This window comes from Dromiciops gliroides, chromosome 3 (genome assembly GCF_019393635.1).
Source record: "Dromiciops gliroides isolate mDroGli1 chromosome 3, mDroGli1.pri, whole genome shotgun sequence".
Classification (NCBI taxonomy): domain Eukaryota; kingdom Metazoa; phylum Chordata; class Mammalia; order Microbiotheria; family Microbiotheriidae; genus Dromiciops; species Dromiciops gliroides.
The window spans coordinates 503,636,756-503,653,581 of record NC_057863.1 but is presented as its reverse complement, the minus strand read 5'-3'; the positions used below and the strand labels follow the sequence as shown (position 1 = coordinate 503,653,581).

General features: G+C 47.6%; 2 protein-coding genes across 6 annotated transcripts; one reads left to right on the top strand and one right to left on the bottom strand.

Moving 5' to 3' along the window:
* Positions 1-281: 281 nt before the first annotated feature.
* SRPRA (SRP receptor subunit alpha) lies at positions 282-7,349 on the bottom strand. The gene is made up of 14 exons (XM_043992167.1): positions 7,115-7,349; positions 6,498-6,581; positions 6,029-6,192; positions 5,581-5,744; positions 4,923-5,082; positions 4,603-4,756; positions 3,819-3,910; positions 3,554-3,672; positions 3,252-3,338; positions 2,820-2,992; positions 2,467-2,680; positions 1,861-2,024; positions 1,682-1,780; positions 282-1,475 (listed from the first exon to the last, which is right to left on the bottom strand). Exons 1-14 carry the CDS (start codon positions 7,229-7,231, stop codon positions 1,347-1,349), a joined length of 1,920 nt encoding a protein of 639 aa, XP_043848102.1. The 5' UTR covers positions 7,232-7,349; the 3' UTR covers positions 282-1,346.
* On the top strand, positions 6,650-15,236 carry FOXRED1 (FAD dependent oxidoreductase domain containing 1). Of its 5 annotated transcripts, XM_043992170.1 has the most exons (14): positions 6,651-6,824; positions 7,375-7,594; positions 8,153-8,305; positions 9,214-9,434; positions 10,556-10,666; positions 10,951-11,069; positions 11,460-11,554; positions 11,735-11,836; positions 12,387-12,463; positions 12,690-12,850; positions 12,955-13,084; positions 13,374-13,478; positions 13,711-13,969; positions 14,161-15,236. In XM_043992170.1, exons 4-13 carry the CDS (start codon positions 9,348-9,350, stop codon positions 13,963-13,965), a joined length of 1,242 nt encoding a protein of 413 aa, XP_043848105.1. In that variant the 5' UTR covers positions 6,651-6,824; positions 7,375-7,594; positions 8,153-8,305; positions 9,214-9,347; the 3' UTR covers positions 13,966-13,969; positions 14,161-15,236. The 5 variants fall into 5 exon arrangements, with proteins under 5 accessions (XP_043848103.1, XP_043848104.1, XP_043848105.1 ...); XM_043992168.1 differs by lacking the exon at positions 8,153-8,305 and having other exon boundaries at positions 6,650-6,824; positions 7,375-7,712; XM_043992169.1 differs by lacking the exon at positions 8,153-8,305 and having other exon boundaries at positions 6,650-6,948; positions 7,375-7,712.
* The last annotated feature ends 1,590 nt before the right edge of the window (positions 15,237-16,826 follow it).

Here is a 16,826-nt window from a genome sequence, read left to right as displayed (position 1 = left end):
GCTAGTACCTCCCTGAGTGCAAGAGGGTTATTATGAAGACTTAACAGTGAAATTTACCCTTTGGGGTTCTTTTTCTATCTATCTATCTACTGCAATTGACAAGGTAGAAGCATCCCTTCCCAGGGTTAATGCTGTTACTATTCTCACTGCTGCTTGCTTTCACCAAATACCTAGAGAAGCTTCCATTCTTGTCAGCATTTACCCAAATGTCAGGATCGATAGCTAATATGAAATTCCAGAATTTGACGCTCAGACACAACCATTGCAAACAGAAAAGGCAGTATTATTTATGAAATTTATTTTCTTTATATAAATTATGTATTTCTCTGGGCAGACAGCCTTTACCTTATTGCACTAACAGCACATCTGCAATACCGAGCTACAAGACAAATCTTAACGAGAGTTTGTATTCTTCAACGTAGCACTTGTATACCAGGCACTCTGGAGAGGAAAGAGGGAAGGAAGCTGCCAGCCTCCTGTAACAGGAGCTGCTGGAAGGGGAAAGGAGGAGGAAGGGGGAAAGGGATGCCTTTCTGACAGGACTCCCAGGAAGGGCAACATGCAAAGCTCACAAATGAACTCTAAGGAAGGGCTGGGAGGGTGTGTTAAAAGGCCAACAAGCCTAATGCACACTGCAGCTTCACTCCCCTTGGTTGGGAAGTTTAGCTGTGAAGGAAGCAGGGACTTGTCTCTGCCTCTTCACTTGTAACAGGTCACCCTGGCCTAGTTGTAGGTTTTAAAGTTATGGGTGAGCTACAGTTGTCAGAATTAGCAGCAATTAAGAATATGTCATACACTGACTGAGGTGGATTCTATCCTGTGCCACAGCACATAAATAGGGAATGAAAGCCATAGATGTCTCAGTGATTAGTGCCAAATCAAGACCTAGGGCTGCTTTGGTAGAAGTCCCAAATCAAGCCTGAATCTGAAGCTGCTTATTAGGCACAGAGGTCCCTTGGACCACACTCACAGTGTGGTCAAATAGAAAGCTCTGGTGTCAGGGTCTTCCAGCCATTGGTCAAAGCTGTAATGAGACAGTACAGTATAGGCAGAGTGAAGGGGACCCCTGAGTTGGGTAGGGGAGGACCACAGGGCTGCGTTGAGGGTCAACGGGCAGTGATTGAAACATGATTGGGCCCTCCTTGCAGATGAAGAATCTAGGTTGGGTGGGGATGCTGGCTGGGACAAGGTTCTGGGAAAATTGCAAGCCCCTGGAGCTCCCTTTATTCTGTGTTTGCAATACATTCACGACAAGCTGATCTCATACTCCAAAGAACATTCTTGACACAGGGGTGGAAAGGGTAGGGGAAAGCAGTGATTTGGTTGGTATGGGGTGCTGCACCAAGTTAGGCCTTCATGAGGGCAGCCACCACAGCCTTGGCATTGAGGCTACGCAGGTCACTATAGGTCTGGCCGGTCCCAACAAAGACAATGGGCTTGCTTGTGATGTATGTCATAGAAATGGCAGCACCCACCTGCAACAGGGAAAGGAAACACACCGGTCAGTTCTAGTTCATCTCTTCTTTTCTTTTACCCAATCCATTAAGAACAAAATATGAAAAACAGGACTAGAAAAATATAGTGGCTTTATGGTCTCCAATTTCTTTGTGTATTGCAAAGGATTCCTGGCCTCAAGATTTATTCTGTTCCATGTTCACTGATTGCCTTTCAGCCTTCTTACCTTGTCATCAATGGTATCAAATTTGGTGAGAACAATGCCATCAATGAGCCGGGGTGTTTGAGCCATAGAGTGATCAGCCAGAGCTTTGTTGAATTTTACCTGCAAGAGGAAAAAGGTATAGTGCTGAGTCATACCATGAAAATGACTGATAGGAAAGAAATAAGCAAAAAGGCTCTTACCAGCTGATCTACAGCTTCATTTCCCACCAAGGCCTCCCCAACAAACAGCACCAGGTCGGGTGTGTTGACAGCAATGAGTTTGGCCAGAGCAGTCATCAAGGGAGCATTGTCTTGCATTCGGCCAGCTGTATCCACCAACACCACATCAAAGGCTTGATTCCGAGCTGCAGAGAGAACACTTACCGTGTCAAATAGATCTGGGGGTAGGGAAAGGTGACTGCAAAGTTTGGACAGCCTCATTTTTAAACTCTCGCCTTTTGTCAGTCATATCAGGGCTGTCTTAAAAGCTTGTTCTTTTTGTTCCTCAAGCCTGGGTTCTAATGACAAATATGGGAAAAACCGAACTGAGGAATTTTGTCTTAGGCAAGGCTACCACCACTAGGAAGGCAGAGGATGAGAGGCAAGAACATGCTACTTAAAGACCAGGGAAGTCTAGTAGAAAGACTTGAGATTTGGTATAACCAATCATAAAGCACAAGCAACCCAGGAGGCAAAAAGAGCCTCTAGGAAAATTGAAACTCAAGTGCTGTGAAACCAGGAAAGATTCAGTCCCAGGAGAGCTAAGCCCTCAGTTCCATCCTGCCCTCTTGCCCCTAAGAACTGTACCAAAAGAAATGGCCTCCATGGCAATGCCAGCAGCATCCTTGCCATAGCCCTTCTCAAACAGGTGCACCATGGTTCGGCCTCCATGGTTCTCTGGAGGGTGCAGAGCACTGAGACGCCGTGTGTGGGTGCGCAGCTGCTCTACTGCCCCTGCCCGAAATGTGTCACAGGCAGCAATGAGGACACTGAAGTTATTCTCCAACAGCCAAAAGGAGATCTGTCAGAGGAAAAGATGACCTTGTGGGAAAATGGCTCTGGGGAGGGCATCTAAGACAAGTGGCATAGGAAAAACGGATAATATCAGCTTAAGATAGCAAAAAACGAAGGGCAGAAAGCAACTGGGGAACAGCCCTTACCTTAGCTAGATTTGTGGACTTGCCCACTCCATTGACCCCACAGAAAGTAACAACATAAGGCCGCTGACGGCGCTGAGCATCCATGATATCTCGGAGCATATCCACACGCCTCTGGGGCTGCAAGATCTGTACCAATGACTCCTGTAGTGCCTGCTTTACTGTTGAAGTCACAGCTGGAAGCAGGAGGGGGAAAAGAGGTAGAACCTAAGACATGGCACCCAAAGAGAGAACCTTGGAATATAAATGCCACCAGCCCCTCTAATGATTCGGGCAAACACAACCCTGCATTGCAGTTACCTCTCCTATTTTCTAGCAACCCCAAGCTAAGTGTCTTCCAAATCCATCCCAGCATATGCTCTATAACAAATGCTCCAGTATAAGAGCACCAAGCAGAGGGGCAGCAGACGGTGCTTAGGACAGGGAGATACTTACTGCTAAATGTGCCCATCACCTTCCCCTCCAGCTTGTTGGCAACAGACTCACAGAGCTGGAGAGCGATGTCTGCAGCCACATTCTTAGCTGAGGGAACAGAGCAGGGCAGGTATATGTAAAAACCACACATATTGGCAGTACTGCTTCTGCCCCTGAAGAGTGAGTTACCCAGGGGGCCCTCCTCTGCCTAGGTTCACAGAATGACACTGTGGCAGAACTATAATAAGTTAATGGGCCCTGCTCCCCAGGAATCCCCACCCTCACTCAGAAACAAAGCCTTTTCCCAGCTCCCTGGGCCTCACCAATTAGGTGGTCTCGCATTTTGTCCAGCACAGATTCCATGTCTTCACGACTTAGACTCTTAGAGCCAACCAACCCTTTCAGCATCCCAAACATGCCTCCCAGGGCTCCCTTTGTAGCACTGAAGAGAGAAGAAACTAGTAAGTAACCACTAATCCAAATCTCTAAAATGAGGAGCTCCCAGCATCTGATACTATTTCCATTCATCTTCCTCCAACCTTCTCCATGGGCCTATTTGACTTATTCCTACCCCAAACCACCCCCTACCTGGGTTTGGCTGAGTTCTGAGCAACTCCCTCATCATCTGAGCTGCTGCAGTCTAGATCTTGAAGCTGCCCCCCTGCCTGAGTTCCTCGGATCTAAGGAGTGCAAAGGAGAGAGAAAGAGAAAAAAGCATAATTAGTGACAGCAGGACTGAGACATGTTGCCCCAAGATTCCCCAAACCAAGAACCAGGGTTATAATAACCTCAGTGTTCTAGATCAACAGTTCTCAAAGTGTGATCTGGGGTTCCAAAGCTCCACAAGGTGAAAATTATTTTCATAGTAATACTAAGACATTTTAATTTCCATTATAGTAAATATTGATAAGCCGCATAAACAAAAAGTTTGGGGTCCTCAAAAGAATTTTAAGAGCATCCTCAAGAACAAAAAGTCTTAAAGCCACTGTTCCAAGTATCTACTACTTTGTTACACCCACCAAAAACAGGACCTAGAAACCTTGGTTGTTATTGTTTGGCTGTTTTAGCCATATCTGAATATCCAAGACCCTATTTAGGGTTTTCTTGGCAGAGACAGAGTAATTTGCCATTTTCTTCTCCAGCTCATTTTACAGATGAGGAAACTGAGGCAAGCAGGGTTTAAGTGACTTCCCCACAGTCAAACAGCTAGTAAGTGTCTGAGGCCAGATTTGAACTCCAGGTTTGGAGCTCTATCCACTAGGCCACCTAGCTGCCCAGAAGCAGTGGTACCTAGTCCCATTCTTCTTCCTACTTTAATCTGCTAATGGAAGCTTGCCCTTCTACCACCCTTCCCACACCATCTTCCTCTTACCAGGTTGATGTCCTCTTGCAAGGTGATCTCAGGGGTTCCGTTGGTGGTAGGTGGGCTATAATCCAAGACTTCTTTGTTGGCACAGCCACCCAGAGCCCATACCCGAGGTGCCTTTTTGCCTTTCTCCTTTGGTGCATCTGACTTTGAGGACTTGCTGACAAGGGGTTGGGGTTGGCAGAGGAAATAAATAGTAGATGAAAAAAGGAATGTCTATCTACCCATCCAGAGAATAGTCCTAAGTCTTCCCTCCCAAGAAAACATAGCTAAATCATGATCACATGCAGTAGGGGAATAAAGAGCAGAGGGTGAGGTTAGCTCACCTGGACTTCTCCACACCTCTCCCATGCTTCTGCATGAATTCCTCACGTTTCTTGCGCATCAGCTCTTCTTTGGACAGTTCCACCCCATCTCCAGGGCCAGTTGGGAGATCAGGCTTTCCTGTAGGGGCCCCTTTGCTGGCAGGTGAGGAGCCTTCAGGAACTGGAAAGAAAGAGACTTCATTAAGCGAGGCAGCATAGTATAATGGAGAGGCTGCTAAACGCAGGAGTCACAAAGAACTGTGGTCATATCCTGCCTGACAGTAGCTGTAGAGCAATAAGCAACTCAGCCTCTCTGGGTCAGTTTCCTTCTCTATATAGAGTGGATGTTGTGAACCTCAATGAGTAAGTAAAAGCACTTTACCTTTAAAGCTTATAAAAGCACTGTGTAAATGCCAGTAACTATCATATAAAGCCCCAGCCAAGTTGGATTTGGGGAAAAAGTCTCTCAACCCCACAAGGACAAGACACCTAGGGGATATCAGTATTGAGAATTCCTTGAGAGTCACTGGGGCTGCAGAGTAGGAATGAGAGATGATGATGAGAGATAACAGGGTGGCTGCTAAGGGAATGTCCAAGAAGCACCTGAACATACTGGTCCTGAAGTTGGTTCTTTCTCAACAGCCCAGTACCTCCAAGTACTTGTGGACCCCAGCCTCACCCTCTTTCTTAGCTCCTTTATTTTTCTTGTTGCTCTTAGCTTTCTCCTTGGGCTTCTCCCCACGTATCTCAATCATGGACCTCACAGTTTTCTTGGCCTTTTCAGAATCTTCAAACTTCTTCATGGCAGTGGGAGCACGGATCTTACTGCTCTCCTCTGCTTCCCTGCAGGTTGATAAGGGAAGATGGTTACTTTTTTCTCCCTCCACCAAAGAAAACAAGGGAAACCCAGGGCCAAGGCTAAGTAATCCAGAATTTCCAGGACCCCGCCTCATACTTAATTCAGAGATCTGTGACTGTCACACAGATTAAAATCTTTCTACAACATAGTATGTCTTCAAGGGTTGGTACAGTAAAAATTTCCTCTTCCAGTCAACCCACATCATATACTCCCCTGGTGGTGTCCTATTCAGTTGTGCCAGCTGGTGGCAAGAAGGGGGCCCCCTTACCGAAGGAGATGCATGAAGTCACTGTGGAAATCAAAGGTGCCATTTAGTAGACTCAGGGCATTGTGTTGTTGGATTTCTGTGCGATACTTGTCCCGGAACAGCCGGTGCACATCATCTATCAATTTGTCTACATAAGTTAGCGTTAAGATCTTCTGAAAACCAACCTGTCTCAGGGAAAAGGGACACAGAGCAAAAGGATGTGTTTATACTTCAAATTCGAAAGGAGGAAGCTAAATGATTAATGAATGGCCCCTGGTGTTTCACCCAGACATCTGTCAGGTTTCCCTGTCTAATCTATGAGAGGGCTAGTTGCCTGACTGGTCCAGAAGTGCTTCCTTCTCTACCGCTCCCCTACCAACCAAGTCACAGAACTCTACCCATATGTTCTGGACCCAAATGAAGTCCTCCCAGCATAAAGTAAGCTATTTAGGGGTACATGACAGAGTGTTTGTGCCCCCACTCCACTCACCACAAACACCAGCTCAAACTGGTTGTCCAGCTTGTACTTGAGTGTGAGCGCCTCATGGTTAAAGGAGTTGTTGCCTCCCCGCTCCTAGAGAGAAAGAGTCCCAATGAGGAGGCTGGCCAGACACACAGACCCAACAGAAGGAAGGAGGGAGCCCCCGGGAACAAAACCTGCCACCAGGTTCTTGTCTCAGTGCTGCCCTCTCGGCATCCTGGCAGCGTCAGCTTGTGGCAGAAGAGATGGAGAGGAAAGGAGAGAAAGGAGGACGGGAGGCCTTCAGGAGTGATGGGTGGAGACACGTACACACACCCAAAGGAAGGATGAATCCACGTACGTACAAAGGAAGGACGAAACACACACACACACACACACACACACACACACACACACGAACGAAACGCCAGCGGTTCCTGCCCGGGATCCCCGAAGCCGAGGGGAGGGGGAAACGGGAGAGGTCGGAGTGCGGGGGATCCCTCCCGGGGCGCGGGAGAAGGGAGTCCGAGGGCTTGTGGCGGTTGGCGTTTCCCGGGAAGGGGGCTCAGGGAAGGTATTCCCGAGGACCGCGGTCTGGGGAAGGAAGAAGAGCCCAGGGGCCCGGGGGTGCGGCTGGGGGACGGCACCTGCAGCAGCACGGAGCGGATCAGCGCGTTGACGGGCCCGGTGCACGAGTCGCTCACGCCCTGGAAGCACCAGAGCACGAGCCCGCCCTTGGAGAAGATGGTGAAGAAGTCGAGCATGGCGGCGGCGGGGCGGGGAGGGGAGGGGAGCGGGCCGCAGCCGGGGGACTCGGGCCGCGATCGCCGCCGCTTCCTGCTGCGCCAGGCGCGGGACACGTCACACCAGAGGCCCCGGAAACCTGACAGCCGCACTTCCGTTTCAGGTCTCTAGGGTTTTTTCCCTCTCCCCTCCCCCCAACCCTGTCCCGTAAGGCTGGCGTATACAGAAGCTGACCAATGGGTGTTAGGGGCGGAGCCAGAGCTAGGAGTGGACTGGTTGGAAGCTGCGTGGCGATTCTGACCAATTACGTAGAGGGGAGTGTCCCGGAGTAAGCCAATGAGAGTCGGGTGCCTTCGACACGGATCGATGACGCGAAAGTGACGGTACGGAAACCGGGCTCTCTACTCTAGGGTACCATGCTCCGCCGGACGCTGCAACTGGGGTTCTCCCGAGGATTGCTGAGCCGGGGCCTGCGCACGCGCAATAGAGGCCCCTTCAATGGTAACGTGTAGAGAATTGGGGTCCGGAGCTGTGAGCCCCGGTTCGGGAGTGCTAAAGCTGGGAACCCTGCGCGTCTTGACCCGTCCCTCTCCGCTCCAGGCAGAGCCATTAATTGAGGGTCTGGTTGAAGGGTGGCCACCCGCAGGAACTGCCTCCCTGAGAGGCTGAAGAGGCGAAGGGAGATTGTCCCTGCCCACGTGCGCCTAGCCGGCGCCCTTGCGCCTCAGTTTACCCTCCTGAGCTAGGGGACGTTCAGCAAGAATTAGGGGCTATCTTCCTAGCAGTTAAGGGGGGGGGGACATGATGACTTCTGGGGTCGCTTCCCTAAATTCTGTGATTAAGCAGTCCTGAATCTAGAACACGGCATGTATACTGTTATGTGCCAGGCACTGTACTAAGCATTTTACAGTTATCTTATTTGATCCTCACAACCCTGGCAGGTCCTCATTTTGCAGTTGGAGAAACTGAAGCAGGCAAAGGTTAAGTGACATGCCCAGGGTCACACAGCTAGTGTCTAAGACCGGATTTGAACCTGGGTCTTCCTGATTCCAGGCCCACCGCTCTATCCACCCCACCAGCCTCCCTAGGAGTCAGTGAGTGTGCTAAAAGATTGTTGGGACTCGGGAGAGTGGGGGAAAGGAAGGGATGAATAAGGCTAGCATCTTAGATTGAAGGTTAGAAGGGGCCTTTGAGATCTAGGCTAATCCCCTCACCTAACATTTGAAGAAAATGGCCCAGAGAGGGGAAGTAGATCTCCCTACAGCAGGGGGTTCTTAACTTTTTGTGTGTGTTCCCGAACCCACCCGTCTAGCGAAGCCTATGGACCACATCTTAGAATAATGTTTTAAAGTAATTGAAAGAAATGCTAAATCTCAGTTAGATTTTAGTGAAACTAAAGAGAATTTTTTTTCCCATCCAAGTTCACAGACACCCCCCCTCTTGAAATATATCCGAGGAACTCTAGACCCCAGATTAAGAGCCCCCTGCCCTCTAAGAAGATAGCAAATAGCAAAACAGGATTCAAAACCAGGCCTGGTGACTCCAAATCCTGAAGTATCCTGAGTTGGACAGTGAGATTGAGAAGATACTATAATACCAGGTTAATAAAGTTGGACTTTATCCTGTAGACTTTGGATTCTATGTTTGGAAGCATAGAATGTTATCAAATAAGGGACTTTGTTGTCTGTTCTAACTCCCTCATTTTACAGATGAAGAAAATGAGGTGCAGTGTAGATTAAGTGCCTTGCCCAAGATCCCACAGCTAGTAGTAGTGTTGCTTCAAGGCGATGGACCTTGTATCTGTGTTGAGGATTCTTAGGGGAGTAGATAGAGGCACTGGAAGACCAATTAGGAAACTAATTACAAAAAAGCACTGAGACACTTGAGTGGAGTTGAGGTTGGAAAACCAATTCCATGTCTTAGCCTAGTCTAGTAGTTCTCCAGGTTGAGAAAGGAGAGGATGTACAATAGAATGTACAATGACCATAACCTCTCCCTACAGACAAAGATGGCAAATGGGCAGAGTTTAAGAAGAAACTTCAGGTATCCTGGCCTGGAGGATCCTGGGAGCCTTTTACTGACACAAATCACCTGCCCCCAGAACATGCAGACGTGGTGATTGTAGGGGGTGGTGTGATGGGTTGGTCTGTGGCCTATTGGCTGAAGCGGCTGGAAGCACGGAAAAATGCCATGCGGGTACTGGTGGTGGAACGGGACCCTACGGTGAGTACTAGATGAACAAAAAGGGGGCAGGGAGGTCAGATTTTACCCCACCTGGATGGGAGTTTTAGAGAGAGGGAGAGGTGTTCCCTACTGCTAACTAGATCAAAATGCAAGAGATTGTACCCAGTTGCCTTGGAAGTAGTTATCCCAGGATCCCGGAGAGGCAGCTAACAGTAATTCAAGTGTTTTATGGGACTGTCCCCAGTCCCATTTCCAAGAATGAGCTTTCCCAGCTCTGGCCCCTAAACCCTTCAATTCAAGTTGTGGTTAAAGCAACCAGACACCAGTCTCCTCTTTTCTGGAATCTTCCAGGATCTCCTCCCTTCCCTTAAGAGCCATCCTAATATGCAAGCCAATTTGGGCATGTCTCTCCCCTTGCTAAGTCTCTCCAGTAACTCCTATTACCAATGCATTAAATATCTTTGTTTTGATCATGTATTTTTAACATAATATTAAACATCAACAGTATCATCAGTGTAACTTTCTTTGCAGCTATTTACATTTTGAAAAATGAATTTCAGTGCCTATAATATCCCATTAAGTCTCACAGGAATTTTTTGAAAATTCATTCCAATTCAGTTTTCCTTTTATTAGATAAATAGTCCCTTCTTCTGGTTTTACTTTTTCACTTTTCATTTTTTTTTTTTTTTTGGTGAGGCAGTTGGGGTTAAGTGACTTGCCCAGAGTCACACAGCTAGTAAGTGTTAAGTGTCTGAGGCCGGATTTGAAGTCAGGTCCTCCTGACTCCAGGGCTGGTGCTCTATCCACTGCGCCACCTAGCTGCCCCAGGCATGATTATTCTTACAACTTTTACTATGTACCATCAGATTGCTTTCCAAAAAGACTACTGGTTTGCAATTCCACTAAGAAAGTATTAAATTTCAAAATTCCATCTTGGGCTCCCCTCTTTACTCAGCCTGACCCTCTTTTTTCTGTGCATCTGGCTGATCTCAGTTGCTTTGTGCATTGATATCAGGTTCCTTATTGATTTGCTTTCACATTTGCCCATTTTGAGGGCAGAACTATCCTCCAACTCAAACTGATGCTTCTAAGTCCAGCCCTCTACATGTGATATTGATCGAACTGGCTGATTAAACTCCATCCCATCTTGTATCTTGCAGTACTCAAGGGCCTCCACCGGGCTTTCCATAGGAGGTATTCGGCAGCAGTTCTCCATTCCTCAAAACATCCAGCTATCTCTCTTCTCCAGTGGATTCCTCCGTAACATCAATGTACATGACAGCTTGGGGAAAAGGTGGGGAAGTAATTGGGCCATTAGCCCAGAAAGAGAAGGGGCCCAGCCAGCTGAGGAAAGCAGGGTTTATATTTAGAGTCAGTAGATCTGATTCTTCTTCCCAGTAATGGTGACTGGGAGGCTTCTAGGTTTGGAAGTTTCCAAGGTCCCTGATGGGAGGGCCAGAGAGCCCTTGCTCAGTCCTCTTCCTGTCATTGCAGTTAGCCATCTGCCATGGGGCATAATGTCTGTCATCCCACCCATACTCTCTACATCCCACAGGAATACCTCACTGTTCCTGATGAGCCTCCTCTAGATATCCAGTTCAATCCCTCAGGTTACCTTCTGCTGGCTTCAGAAGAAAATGCCTCAGTGATGGAACACAATGTAAAAGTGCAGAGGTGGGTGCCCAGCAGAAACTGTGATCAGCTCCTTCCAGAGAGCTCTCCATACTCTATACTCAGCTCTACCTACACTTCTTTGTGAGCCATTTAAGATGGAAGTCTGAGATAAAGCACTGGCCCTGGATTCAGGAAGACCTAAGTTTAATTGGCCTCTGGGCAAGTCACTTAACCCTCATTGCCACCCCCCCCCAAAAAAAGGGTGGAAATCTGAGGCCTCCCCATCCCATTCCTAGAGACTCTGTTTGTACTGAGAGTGTCACAAAGGGGGAGCCAGTTCCATCTCTCAAGAAAAAAAAGACAGACATTTTTCCAGTTCTGGTCCTCCATACAAACATTCTTCTCTGCCCCTCCTTTTTTTCTAAGCTCTCACCCTTCCCTTTTTCTCAGGCAAGAAGGAGCCAAAGTTTGTCTGCTGTCCCCTGAACAACTTAAAAACAAATTTCCCTGGATCAACACAGAGGGTATAGCCTTGGCATCTTATGGTGAGACTTCCCAAGGGAAAAAGAAAGGGCCTATCCTTCTCTAAAGAACAGGGTTTGTATGAAAGCCCTGGGGTGGCAGTCTCCCTGTATATATTCCATCTGTACTTCACTGGGCTTGGACTTTTGTCCACCTGGATAAGTAAGTTAAGGCACTTCCTTCTCACTGTCTTCCTTGTCTAGGGCTGGAAAATGAGGGTTGGTTTGATCCATGGTGCCTGCTTCAGGGACTTCGCCGAAAGGCTCTGTCTATGGGGGTCTATCACAGCCATGGGGAGGTCATAGGTGAGTCTTATACTTTGCCCTTGTACTTTTCAGCAACCAAGCCCTGAATGGAGGTTTTCATTTTTATCTCTAGGCTAAGCAAGGTAGGCCATAGTCCTACGTACCCTCCCTCTCATTCTAGCCCCTAGCTTCTTAAACTGTGGGTCATGACCCCATGTGGGAGTCGCATAATTGAATGTGGAGGTGGTGAAAAATTTGGCAACAGTAAAAGGTTATGTATACCTATTTTATATACCTATATAACCAGAGTCATGCAAAAATTTCTCAGACAAAAAGGGGTTGTGAGTGGAAAAAGTTTAAGAAGCTCTTCTCTAGCCAATGACCAGGCTATTCTATAGCCTGAGTTCTCTGTAGGGATCTCGGGCCTCAGTGGTCAAGTTGTGCTTAGTCCCATTCTTCCTAACTGCATGATCTCAGCTTTCCCCAATACCTGTGAGAAGCCCTGGCCTTCACCCTACTTCTGGACTGCCCGTCCCCATGGGCCAGGCCTGGGCTCCCCTTCAGCTTCCTTCCCTGGGACATAAGAGGCCCTTTTCTCTCTCTTCTCCAGGCTTAGTCTCTTCAGTAAGACCCATGGTGACTGCCAGAGGGGAACAAGTAAACCTCAAAAGGATTTATGAGGTCCATGTAAGTAAGTCCCCAAAGTAGTAAATAGTGACTATCCTTATTTTAGCTTCGCCTTATCACATCCATCTCATTTCCTTGCCTGCTTCTGTGGGAACTAGTCTTGCCCACTAGCCATGATGCAGAAGTCAAGGACTTAAATGGGAATGAATCTTTTAATGGGACCTGGTGCTAGGCAAACTGCCTCCTCCCCTATCTAGACTGTCCCTCATCCCCCTGATGCCCACAGGTGAAGATGAACAACAGCCTGGAGTACCAACCTGTGGAGTGTGCTATAGTGATCAATGCTGCTGGGGCTTGGTCTGGACAGGTAGCAGAGCTGGCTGGTATTGGCACTGGGGCCCCAGGCACTTTGCAAGGCATCAGGCTTCCTGTGGAACCAAGAAAAAGGTGATAGGGTTCTGGATAGGTGTGGGAGGAAGGGGGCCAAAGATTGCAAGTTGGAGGAGGGAGTCCAGGGCTTCCCTGACTCTGCTCTCCCTGGAATGTGGCAGGTATGTGTATGTCTGGCATTGCCCACAAGGGCCTGGCTTGGAGGCCCCATTGGTTACAGACATCAGTGGAGCCTATTTCAGACGAGAAGGACTAGGTGGCTATTACTTAGGTGGCTGTAGCCCTACAGAGGTAAGCTGGGAATTCCAAGTGAAACCTTTGGGTGGCAAGGGGAAGAGCTTAGATAATAAACTTTTGTGGATATCAGTTAATCAATTCTTTAGGGTCTATTCGTGGTGTGTCCAGCACAGTTGATACTACAGTCTCTAGGAAGTTTGAAATAGAGGAAAGGAAAGCTGGCTGTCTCCAAAAAGGGGCTAAGAAAAGGAGTCAGTTTCACCTAAAGTGTGATCTTTGGGGCAAAAGGGATCCCATCTCTGTTTCCCAGCACCCCAGAGCCCATACCCTGCTTTCACTTTAGGAAGAGGAACCAGATACTCAAGATCTAGAAGTAGATCAAGACTTCTTTCAGGAAAAGGTGTGGCCCCATCTGGCCCAGAGGATTCCAGCTTTCAATTCCCTGAAGGTAATGGACAGGGAGTATTCTGTTAGGAGGTAGGGGAAATAACTTTGGGGGAATTCTAGTTCCCACAGAAGCTCTCTAACCCTACTTCTGTCATGCGTGGGGAGGCTGTTAATGTGGTCTTAAGAGTACCCTTGGTCGTTTATCCCATCAGGGAACTGGGACAGATGGGGTTTACTGTATGTCAAGTACAGGGGAGCAGAATGTTAAATGACTTTCCTTTAACTCCATGCAGGTACGGAGCGCCTGGGCTGGCTACTACGATTACAACACGTTTGACCAAAATGGCATAGTGGGCCCCCACCCACTGGTCTCTAACATGTACTTTGCCACAGGCTTCAGTGGCCATGGGCTACAACAGGCCCCTGCTGTGGGCCGGGCTGTGGCAGAAATATTGCTGTACGGAAATTTCAACACTATTGACCTGAACCCATTTTCCTTCAACCGATTCTACCTAGGGGAAAAGGTTCTGGAGTGCAATATCATCTAAGCTTGTAAGCATCACTCTGCCAAGCAGGCCCCATCCCTCACCCATATCTGCAGTCCCTTCCTGTGTCCACAGCCCTCTTTCTCTCGTGCCATCTTGGCCGTGCTAGAGGCTCCTTTCCCAAGGTAGAAATAAGGTTGGATTTATTCAGACCTGATCTAAGTGTCCTAATCTCCCTTGATTGTTATCTTCCTTTAGGTCCGTCTACCCCTTTGTCTGTAAGGAAGTAGCTACTGAGAGTGAAGTTCTGAGAACATCACAGACCAGCATACAAGGCTTCTGTAATACCCAAGCCCCCTGCACCACTGCCTCTGAGCTGTGCTGCCCAAGCCCTGGAAGGACACAGACAATTCGGGCTGGTTCCTGGGATTGTTTCCTTATCTTATCACTACAGGAAATCAGACTGGTCATGGTGTATCCAGAGAGCTGAAGGCCCAGTGCCAGCTCTTCACTTGGCACCTGTCCCAAGAGTTTGGCATTCTGGGACAACCTGAACCTATTGACTTATTCTTTTACTCTGTTCATCAATCAATAAACCCAGTTAGGGGCAGCTAGGTGGCGCAGTGGATAAAGCACCAGCCCTGGATTCAAGAGGACCTGAGTTCAAAACCGACCTCAGACACTTGACACTTACTAGCTGTGTGACCCTGGGAAAGTCACTTAACCCTCATTGCCCTGAAAAAGAAAAAAGAAAAAAAGAATAAACCCAGTTAACCCCTTCTCTACCAACACACTGAACCCTCTTCTTTAAAGCCAAGGGCAGGTGCCTTTGATAACCACTAACTATACCTGACATTTCAGGACATGGAGAACTGGGCATCTCCTTAAGAATATCCTGTGTTGGGGCAGCTAGGTGGCACAATGGATAGAGTACCAGCCCTGGAGTCAGGAGTACCTGAGTTCAAATCCGGCCTCAGACACTTCACACTAGCTGTGTGACCCTGGGCAAGTCACTTAAGCCCAATTGCCTCACTAAAAAAAGAAAAAAAAAAAGAATATCCTGTGTCATAGTTACTGACTCCTGATTCAGTCATCATTGCTATGGCTGCTAGCCAGGAACCCATGATCCTCAGTAAACAGGGTGAGGGTAGCAGGCAAGGAGGAACTGGAGAGGAAGAATGGGTTAAATTTTCCACCAACACTATCTGTTGACCATACCCCAATATTCACAGGTGAATTACTTTTTGATAAAAAGCCCCAATTGTAAAGCCCAATTTTTATCTAGTGAATATTTGGTAAGTTTTTGTCCAGTAAAAGTTGTCATATAAGAAACAGTTATGGGAAACTGTGTTCTTTTTTAAAATGCTTGCATTTGGGGCATCTAGGTGGTGCAGTGGATAAAGCACTGGCACTGGATTCAGGAGGACCTGAGGTCAAACCTGGCCTCAGACACTTGATACTTGCTAGCTGTGTGACCCTGGGCAAGTCACCTAACCCTCATTGCCCCACCCCCCACCCCCCTCCAAAATGCCTGAATTGGGAGGCCAGAGGACTTTTGTGGAATATGCCACTGGTTGGCCTCATTCAGCCTTCTACTCATAGGCAGCTACTCTGAGAGTGTGTCAGAGAGTAGCATTGTGGTATGTGGAAAAGGAACAGAATCTGAAATAGAGGACCTGGATTCAGAGCTGTTTTTTTCTCGGTTGTGTCACCTTAGCCAACTCACTTAATCTCTGGGGTCTGTTTCCTCATCTGAAAGGCAGTGTGTAGTGGAAATAACACTGGATTTGTTTCCAAGAAGGACCTGGCTTTGATACAAGTTGTTTGATATTGGGAAAGGAAAGGAAAGGAATGGAATAAAGCATCTATATAGCATCTGCTTTGTGCCCTTTATACAGATGATCTCATTTGATCCTCACAACAACCCAGTCAGGTAGATTATCATCTCTGTTTCACAGTTGAGGAAACTGAGACAGATTAAAATTATCTTTCGGGGGTAGCTAGGTGTTGCAGGGGATAAGCACCAGCCCTGGATTCAAGAGGATCTAAGTTCAAATCCAGCTGCAGACACTTGACACTAGCTGTGTGACCCTGGGCAAGTCACTTAACCCTCATTGCCCTTCAAAAAAAAGGGGGGGGAGGGGGCGGCTAGGTGGTGCAGTGGATAAAGCACCAGCCCTGGATTCAGAAGTACCTGAGTTCAAATCCGGCCTCAGACACTTGACACTTACTAGCTGTGTGACCCTGGGCAAGTCACTTAACCCTCATTGCCCTGCAAAAAACGGGGAAAAAGTATCTTTCTCAGAGTCACAATACTAGTGTGTGTCTAAGGCTGGTTTTAAACTCAACTCTTCCTGGCTCCAGGCTCAGCACTCCATTCACTGTGCCACCCACCAGCTGTTTCTGGGCAAATTACATAACTTATTCATCTATAAAATGGATACCTGTGATACCTACTATAGCATAGTTGTAAAGAAAACTCTTTATAAACAAACCTTAAAAGGCAAGATTCTAGAACAGCCATAACTTTCATTCATCAAGTATTTAATTAAGTGCTTATTACTTACCAGAAGGAAGCTGGATGGCACAGTGGATAAAGTGCTGGACCTGAAGTCAGGAAGATGCATCTTCCTGACTTTAAATCTGGCCTCAGATACTTAATAGCTGTGTGACCCTGGGCAAGTCATTTCATTCAGCCTCAGTTCCCTCATCAGTAAAATAAGCTGAAGAAGGAAATGGCAAACCACTCCAGTATCTTTGCCAAGAAAACCCCAAATGGGATCATAGACAGACACATCTAAAACAACTAAATGACAAGTTATGTATCAGGCATTGTACTAGGTCCTGGGAAAGCAAACTAAGGAAATTCTGGGATTGTGGGGAAGGACATTCAACTGGACATCAACAACTTTGAAGGAAATGAG